The sequence below is a fragment of the Festucalex cinctus genome, chromosome 7 (genome assembly GCF_051991245.1).
Source record: "Festucalex cinctus isolate MCC-2025b chromosome 7, RoL_Fcin_1.0, whole genome shotgun sequence".
Classification (NCBI taxonomy): Eukaryota; Metazoa; Chordata; class Actinopteri; order Syngnathiformes; family Syngnathidae; genus Festucalex; species Festucalex cinctus.
Window position 1 is genome coordinate 1,228,766 of NC_135417.1, and position 9,667 is coordinate 1,238,432.

Consider the following 9,667-nt stretch of genomic DNA (forward strand, 5'->3'; position numbering starts at 1 on the left):
TGTCATTTCTGTCTGGAAAGAGAACCAAAACAATGAATATTGTTTCATTCTGGCCAATTGTATCAACATCGCTTCGTTTGAGCTGCATTGAGTCAAGCCAGGCTGTCACTCGGGTTGCTGAGTTGCAATAACATGTTGATAATCTCCCACATAAGATCCCTGACTAGCTGTTAGTTGGGGGCCCAGAGAGACTCCTGATATTGGTCCATCAACGACACAACTAGAAACACTCGTATTCTGCTATGGCATGTTGGGATTGGCCAATCTCCCTTTTGTCCCGTACACTCTCATTGCAGCATTATGCAGCGTATATTTTCTGTATAAGCGCCATAGCAGACAACTGCTTCACATCTGTGTTGCGTTGAGTAGGCCTCCAAATTCTGGCAAGTGCTGAGAGAAACAGCAGTGCCCCTTTGTTCTCATCCTGCAGGTCAGTGCCATTGACGGCCACTAGATGTCCTCCTAGGGAGTAAAGCGTCTCATCCAAAAAAAAAACCGAAAACCTCCCCTCTAGAAAGATAGCAACAGATTACAGGTAACGTGTGGAAGTGTGTGCACGTGAGTCAACAACTCCAGTCCAGTTTGCAATGTTGCTATGCTCCACTTCATCGCAGCACACAAACATGAGCTAATGCCACTCCATTTAAGCGGTTATTGTTTTACTGCTACATGCGTTACAGTTGCATAGCATTTTAATGAAGTTGAAATTAATTGCATTTTTTTTTTATAAAACAATTTCCTTAAAATACATTTAAAAACTGTAAACTTTACAGTCAATTGAACGTTGCCAATGCTACCATACGTGCCCAAAAAAAAATAAAAAAAATAAAATTACCACTCCTTAAGTTACGACCAAGGAAACCAATTCAGGATTTTCTGAACCATACCTCAAAAGAGAGCTTTTTTCCTATCTGTTGATTGCCATTGCCAGATTGGAAAAAAAAAACAACTCTGGTTTCACTGGAAATTTAGGGCCAAAGAAATTTGAACACAATAAATTAATGAAAGATTTCAAACCAAAAGAGGCATTTTCTTCATCAAACATCAAGAGCAGAAATTTGCTATGATCAGAAATCAATCTCCATTTCGATTTTTGCCCAAATAAATGCTGCTGAATTAAATCAATCAAGGATTGTTCATCCCAAAGACGTCAGGACCAAAAAAAAAAAATTAAATTCCAATTCACTCAGAAGTTATGACTAAAGAAATCTTTGTGGACTGTTCACCCAAAGGACTCTTGACGTGTGTAAAAACTTTTACATTCTTGCTGCCAAAATAGGCTGTGCGCGTTTCATAAACTACAATGAAAAAAAAAAAGAATTTGCATTTTATCGAAATTGGACCAAAGAAATCTTTGACTTAGAAATTTGGTTGAAAAAAAAATCACAGCAATTCCTTTCTGTTTTGACTCCATGACGTCATTGTTTAGCAAGCACTTTTTGCTCTTGGTGCCCCCAAAGTGAACACGTTTGCTGTTTCATTGAATTCTAATCGGATGCTCCAAAAATATTTACCAAAGGCATTTCTCGTGGCTCCGCTTGACTTTGTTGTTTATTGTGCGCGCGTGCGCGGGTGTAGGCGAAGAAGGACGTTGACGTTGCGGTTGCGGCATCTCCACCTCACCTCCACCGCCAGGCACCGGCGCAGTCCAGCCCACTGCGGCCGAGGAGAGCTACTTCCGTTCCGCAGAGGGCGACAAGGCAGCAGCCAGCTAGCCGGCGGAGGTCCAGACACAAAAGACTGGGTGAGTGCGGATCCAGGTGATCGAGTCAGGAATGGGGAACGAGCTTTCATGATGTCTTTAACAGCTTTTTGACTACTACGACTCCATTGTTGTTGACTGATTTGTTTTGATCGCCGAGCGGCGTTTAAAAAAAAAAAAGGAAAAAAAAGAAGCCGAGACAAAACATAATAGACGGTATCGGAAAAGCGGCTATGACTATGTGCTGGCACGGACCCGTTTATTACGCTTTAGTATGTAATTTTGTCTGTGCTTCGAAACTTTGTTTTACGCTTTCACGGGTGCCTTTGAAGACTTTACATGTATCGAAAGCGAAGGTTAGCTTCAAGTTTAAAGGTCCGTCGCAACCACGCTGTTCCAGGAAGTAGTCATGTCCCTGGATGGGCCTGATGAATAATCGTTGCCTATAACCGTTTTTTCTGCCATAATATTTTTGTTTCATTTTGACAACATTTATCCAACACATTATGCGCTTGGAGTCCAATTTAACATCAGTTTGCGGCGTTTTAACACAAAAGAAATTGCGCGAGATGAGATGGAAGCACTATTAGCTCGTAGGCTAACGGTGATGCTAACGTTGAAAATAAGTGACTCCTCTCTCGCCATCAAGCTCATTAAACTATCACAACAATCGATATCATTTGCATTTTAATGTAGAAGTGAGAATAACAATGCCACTCGCTCAACCAGTTCTCCGTCGAACTAGAGAGACTAGTGATGTAATTGCGTTTAAAGAGCCGCATGCTAACAGCACCCAAAAAAACAACATAACAGCAGGGTTCTCCAAGTCCGGTCACCGACAACCTTCCTCCCTCCAACACACCTGAATCCAATGAGCATATCATCAGCAAACTATAGAAGCCTGATAACGATCCTATTATTTGATTCAGGGGTGTTGGAGGAGGGAAACTCGGAAAACACGCTTGATAGGGGCTCTCGAAGACCGGTCTTGGATGCCTCTGACATACAATTTACAGATTGGAAAATACTGCAAAATACAGTATAATGATTTTTTTTCTTCATTTTTCTTCTTTACATCATTAGTATGTATGTAAGCATGATAATTAAAACAACAGAAGAAATACCAGTACTCATTGAAATTACTTTGTTATATGATATGATCAAAGAAATCCGTTGAGCACTTGTTTTATTTGGCCAAATTAAGTCAATTGAGGACTGTTTATATTAAGAGTCTGGCATTTTCTTCCCAACTGAGCATTCTCAGCACTACATTTTATTTTATTTTTTTATATCCTGAATGCTGCAAGTACAAGAGATCGCAGTGCTCCTTTCCTGGAAGAATGCCTCCCATTCAACTGAATTGTGTGTTTGTAATGTAATTTATAAAAAAAAAAAAAGCTGTTGTGTTGTCCAGGTCCGGGTTCTTCTCCAATCCAAACCGGAATGTCGGATGAGGATTCTCGTGCCAGCACCAGCTCTTCGTCATCACCGCCGTCGTCCAGCCAGAGCAGACAGAAGGACACGTCTTGCAAGAAGAAGCGTGAGAGCAAAGCCAGCATGAGCAAGACCTCCAAGCTGCTTTCTACCAGCGCCAAGAGGTCAAATCATTGCTATTATTTCATGTCAATATGTTGATTTTGGTTATTGTTTTTTTAAGTCTCAAAGTGAAAATAAATGTGTCACAGCACAGGCGAGAATGGTGTGAACAACCATGTCAAATGTAGTTTCATGGGGTTTTTTTGTTTGTTTTTTTTAAAAGCATTTTCGTTTTTATTTTATTTCATTAATTCAATTTTTTAAGTTATTTTGTTTTTTCGTTAGTTTGAATTAACTAAAATAACACTGACACTGGCTGTCCTGTTGGCCTTCATATTTTTAGAGATGTGCATGCACTCACAGCAGACAACGAGGCACACTAAAGATTCTTAGTCTAAAGCGGCCATACAATCGCATGGCCCCTGCTCAATTTTTTATTTTATTTTTTCCCTTCTCCTCGCTTACTACTTTCACTGTGACTCAAGGCCCACAATGAGGCGCTCTATAGTGGCTACACCAGAGCTGAGTTTTGAGACCCAGCATAAGAAAACAACTGAAACAAATTTTCATTTCCAGACTATGGATCCCCTTTTTTTTTTTTATTATTATTTATTATGTGTATGTGTTTGTGTAGGATTCAGAAAGAGCTGGCTGACATCACACTGGACCCGCCACCAAACTGCAGGTCAGTCACAAGCAGCTTTGATGCCTTTACGGTTTAGCGTTAATGTCTCAAGCAGGCTAGTGACGGTCTTCAAGTCAGCAAAAAGGCACAACGCAGTCGTGTTGGGCAGTTTCATCCTGATATAGCCGAACCGTGATTCCGACTTCCCCGATTTACAAACTTGTTAAACTTGATTTGTGTTGACTGTTAATTAAATTGGGTGAATCCAAATATCTCTAACATTAATACAGACATTCTTTATTGGTACTGATTGATCAAATTGAGGCAAATATTTGTTGTGATTGTGAATGTTTTATTGTTCTTTATCCTGTTTGTGCCTTGCAATTAGCTGGCAACCAGTTCAGGGTGTACTGTGCCTCTCTTGCCCAATGGCATCCGGGTAGGCTCCAACACAACCCCAGTGAGGATTAGTGGTTCAGAGAATGGCTGGATTTATTTAGGAAATTATTCTAGAAAAGCTGTCGAATTTGAAAGAATTTTTACTGTAGTCACACATGACATTGTATGTGGAATTTTGTTTTGTCTTCTGTGAGAGTAATAGAAAAAAAAATATATCTTTAAGGTCATGCCAAATGAATCACATTAGCAATTTGTGTTGATCCACTTCATTTTTAATTAAAAAAAAAAAAAAAAGTATTATTGATTTTGTCATAACGTAGTGATTGTCGTAATGTTGCAGCAATATTTGCCTTATTGGCTGAAGTTTTCATTTGAGTGTTGTCAGGATGTGGTTTTTATGTGGCACTCACACGTCTAGGTTTTTTTTTTCTTCTCTCTCTCTTTGTGCGCACGCACAGTGCCGGCCCCAAAGGAGACAACATCTATGAGTGGAGGTCCACCATCTTGGGACCGCCAGGCTCCGTGTACGAGGGAGGAGTCTTCTTCCTGGACATCGCCTTCACGCCCGACTACCCCTTCAAGCCACCCAAGGTACGTTATCCCCAGTGACCCATCATATTTTGGAGTTTAATATAAGACTATTTTGTTTGTCTTGAGTTAACATGTGATTAATGGCATTTCCGTTTATTTGTGTGGGGAATGATAATATAAGTTCCGTGCTTGGTCACTCAAAAATTCCAAGTATGTGTATTCTTTAGTACGTGTTCTCGCTCGCTATCAAGAATTGTGAGGCTATTGTGTAACTTCACTTTGAAGAAGTAAAAAGTAGACTGTGAGGTCGAGCGTGCTTGCTTCAAGCTGTTTTGTCACTCAGTTGACATTACTGCAAGACTGACACGTACAACAAAAAGAATTCAACGAAGCATATTTAAATACTAAAATGTTAACCTCGCATACAATGGGTATGTTGGCTGTGTTCACAATTAAACAAACCAAGAACATCCTGCTAGCTTTACGCTTGTGACTGGTCGTTTAAGCGCAATATTTAAGGGTTCCAGTGGAACTCATTCACCTTGGTTACAATCATTTATTCTGAACTAATTTGCTCCCAAAAACGTATATGTACGTTTTATTTTAAATGTTTTAAGTGTCCCAAAGACGTATTTATACGTTTGTTTGTTTGTTTGTTATTACGCTACAGCATACAGAAGGCTTTGATGCAGCCTCTCGGCTGCAAAGAACAGTTGAAGAAATGGTAGTTATTACACAAACGGTCAGCAGTTGGCAGCAGAGCAAAGGAAATCAACCAGAGACATGTTGGAAAAAAAGCTCTATTACTAAGAATTCTAAATAGATTTGTGAGAAATTATAAAACTTAGCTGTATTGTAATGCTTCAAATCGGAAGCAGATAGAAATATACTTTTTTTCCTGATGAAAGAAGAGACTTTAATCTTTCTTTTGGTATGTTCCATGTCTTTATAGCAATACAACACAATATTCTGTGGGCCTTGAAAAATCAGTCAAAATCCAGTAAAACAGCCGGGAATGAAGGTGATTGGTTCTGTGAACATGGCTGGGAATGAACGAGTTAATCCTGCCACCTAATTGGTACGACTGAAGGACAAGTGAAAAAAAAAAAAAAAGTTGAGTCATGTAGGCATCTAGAAAAATGGGCCAATGAAAAGCTGCACACAGAATATACTGGTGTACAACCATCAGCATTTTGACACTATGAAAAGGCACTGTTCATTCCTACAAGGCCTCAGAAGCACCATGAATAAAACATATACAGGTAGTATAAGTCATTATTTTACCAATACTAGCAAAGAGGCCCTGCATATAATAAAAGCAATCGGCCACAGTATGAAACGAGTATGGAGTTTGATCACCACCACTATATTGTGGTTCAGCGTTTGCGCCCTGGCTATAGTGACGATTTTTGTGCGGGATTGTTTTTTTGTTTTGCTTTTGTGCACAATACATAGGAAAGTCCAAGAGTTGCTGGGCTGCACTGAGGTCAACTGGATGAGATGCAGTGTAATTAGCAGGTCCACAACTAAACCAAACCTACCAAAAGAGTAGACACTTTCTTTTTCTTTTTCCCCAAAACCAAAAGCACTCTGTCTGACCAAAAAGAAAACAAGCTTTTGTGAAAAGAAACATGTCAAGCAGAACAGTGACTTTGACACAAATATGTTTCACTTTTGCGACGCCTCAAACTATAAAATAACAGAGTGAGAAAAGGCACTAAGGAATTATTTAAAATGTGTCTTAATGTGTGGGAAGGGTACATCTGTTACTGAAAATATATTTTTAAATGGACTCGTTCTTGCATTGCCACCTAGTTCTTGAATTTTCACAGAATTTGAATGTGCATATTAATGGTCGTGCAAAGCTTTGCTGTGAATACACCAGATTTAGCCCAATGCTAATGTGATTAGTAGCCGGGTGCGTCATGCACTTAAACACCTCCCTCAAATAGATACCTCACTTTTTTTCCCTCCAGGAGGAAAAAATGAAACAAGCAAGTGGATAATACATGCTGAGCAGATTCATACTCTGTTTGCTAACCAGAACAGCAGAACCTACCGAGGTTTCTAGAAATGGGTTTGTAAAACTGATGGATGTTACAGTTTATTATAATGGAGATTTTTTATTTATTTTTTTAAATAAAGTTGAGTTGCAAGTTTGCTCAAGGAATGAATCAAACTCAATTTTTGTTCAATTTTTGCTTTTTGTAAAATAAGTGACTTGGCTCAGTGGGATGAGACAACAGAAGAATGAACAGTGGAGCACATAACACAAGTGGCCTCTAGGTGGCGTCCAAGTACTGTCTAAAAGTGCATAGTGGTGAATGGGCTGCCCTCAAACTCAACATAAACAGCAGCAGTGACTGGATTAAACACGTTTATTATTTCTCCCCGTGTGAGTTATAAATATTTCATTTCACCAACTTGGTGCAAGCAGGCCCCCAGAACTCACCATCTTGAGTAGCCCACGTGCCTCTTCTAAAAATAGCTCACCAATGATGGGACATTGTGAATTTCTAAGAATGGTGTAGTCGTAGAAGTGATCATCTGATAGGGGCAAAGATTAATCGGAAACGCCTTATTTATCAAGTGTTTTTTTGCTCGTGTGTTTGCCTTTATAGGTGACTTTCCGTACTCGGATCTACCATTGCAACATCAACAGCCAGGGCGTGATCTGCCTGGACATCCTGAAGGATAATTGGAGCCCCGCCCTCACCATCTCCAAGGTGCTGCTGTCCATCTGCTCCCTGCTCACAGACTGTAACCCAGGTAACACGCTCCTACTGTTTATTATTACGATTAGGAGGTGACCCACTTTAACACACATGGACGCAGCATTGTCGCTATTTTGAGAAAATTCAGCCCTCGAAGCATGTTTGATTTGGCAGCCGGAAATTTGGTAGGTATGTCTATCATGAGTAGATCCACCAAAAAAAAAAAAAAAAGTTTGAAAATGACAAGTCCAAAAAAGACAGGAAGCCTGGCCATTTTGGTTTGAAGCAACCATTTTAGGTTCCGTTTCCCCCATTTCCAGTGGTCCCTCAAAGATTAATTTGAGAAATTTTGTCAGATTGCTACCAAATTTGACCCATATATGCTAGATGTACAGTGTTCCCTCGTTTATCGCGGGTTCATCTTTCATGGCCTCTCTGTTTTGCGGATTTTATACAGCATGCTTTCTTTTTACAACGTGCTTTTTGGTTTATTTTTTTGGTCTTTGCACGGGTGTATCTCTCAAACCCTACATCTGACCGGGGACATACGGGAATCCGCGGATTCGTCTCAACGAGACCTTTCCAACAGTATCTGTCCCGTCTCTCCACGACATTGCATTCCGGAGATAGAAATATATATACGGTGCTGTATAACAAGTACATTTAAAAAAAGCATATTTTGAATGGCTGTAAATGAAAAAAAACAAACAAATTATGAATAAAAAAACATTCATAATAAACTAAAAATCATGCCAAAAAAGAAAAAAAATATTTTTAATAAATGAAAAAAAATTTTTGACTCTGCTGTATACTGTAATAAGTAAATTAAAAAAAACATACCTTTAATGGTAAAAAAATGGATGTAAATGAAAAAAGAACATATATCATGAATGAAAATGGATTTATAATAAACTAAAAATCATACCAAAACTAAAAAACATATATTAAAAAAAAAAAAAAAAATAGATATCATTAACGGGATTTTTTTTTTTTTTTTTTAAATTAATGCGGATTTCCATTATTGCGGGTAGTTTTTGGAACGTAACACTCGCGCGATAAATGAGGGAACACTGTATAGATTTTGCTAAAATGTGAGAGAAAATTGAGTTTCATTGGGGCACAACATGGCAGTCTTAGTCTGATGAGTGGCTAATGAAGTCAACTTTCCGTGCAGCCGACCCTCTGGTGGGAAGCATCGCTACCCAGTACACGACTAACAGAGTCGAACATGATCGAACAGCCAAACAGTGGACCAAGCGATACGCCACATAAACCTGCAGGGGGCGACAGTGGGCTGAGGAGGAGGAGAAGGGGAGGAGGAAGTGGAAGGAGTGGTGGGGGCTCCTGGTGGTCTATGTTGGGGGGGTTGATTTTTATCTCAGATTTTTAGTACTTTATTGTCTGGTATATTTTTTGCTTCCTGATTAAGTTATCTGCGCAAATATGGAAATAAAAGAACACACAACAGAAAGTAAGTAGCGTCTGTGTAATTTTTTACAATTATTCTTCTAATGTTGCTTTTGAGCCTGGCTGGTGTAGTCTGTCATTATCAAATTTCAATTGAAAAACTTAAAAAATAAATAAATAAATTAAAAAAAACAGAAAAATTCCATCATTTTTCATACTTCCTATTTTAGGTTCAAATATCCAAAACTGAAAAACAGGTTTGATTTGAATACTGAAGTTTGGTTACGAGCATCAATAATGCCACGTCAGACTGTTACCGCCACAGTCAGAACCGTGACCACAATTATGGTTCAGAGCAGTTGTCAAAGTTGGTGCCGCCTAAAACTGTAGTAGCAATAAAACTATTAACATGTAGCGTACATTTGAAAACAAAAAGTTCTAAAAGATGAAATGCGAATTTACTTTACAACTGAAGTGTAATTATAGGCAGTGATTCATTCATGTACGGTATTCGTGAGAAGTTGAGAAACCTGCGTAGGTGTGACTTTTGAGGAGGAAGATATGGAAATTTTATTCACCTTGGTTTCAACTCATTCATGCAACATTCCGCATGCAACAACACGTGCCCCAGTAGACTTGGAACAAAGCATTTTAACCACAATAGCTGTTAATATTCCATTTTTCTTTCAACCATTATGTAATAATACACCAAGGAAACGTGTTTACAGTATCACTTGGTGGACAAACTGGTTG

General features: G+C 39.0%; 1 protein-coding gene across 1 annotated transcript; it reads left to right on the plus strand.

Annotated features, from left to right (window-relative positions):
• Nucleotides 1–1,459: 1,459 nt before the first annotated feature.
• Nucleotides 1,460–8,968, plus strand: LOC144022518 (ubiquitin-conjugating enzyme E2 E1). The gene is made up of 6 exons (XM_077527386.1): nucleotides 1,460–1,744; nucleotides 3,117–3,300; nucleotides 3,873–3,923; nucleotides 4,721–4,853; nucleotides 7,415–7,562; nucleotides 8,682–8,968. The coding sequence occupies exons 2-6, from the start codon at nucleotides 3,146–3,148 to the stop codon at nucleotides 8,777–8,779; spliced, it is 585 nt and encodes a 194-aa protein (XP_077383512.1). The 5' UTR covers nucleotides 1,460–1,744; nucleotides 3,117–3,145; the 3' UTR covers nucleotides 8,780–8,968.
• The last annotated feature ends 699 nt before the right edge of the window (nucleotides 8,969–9,667 follow it).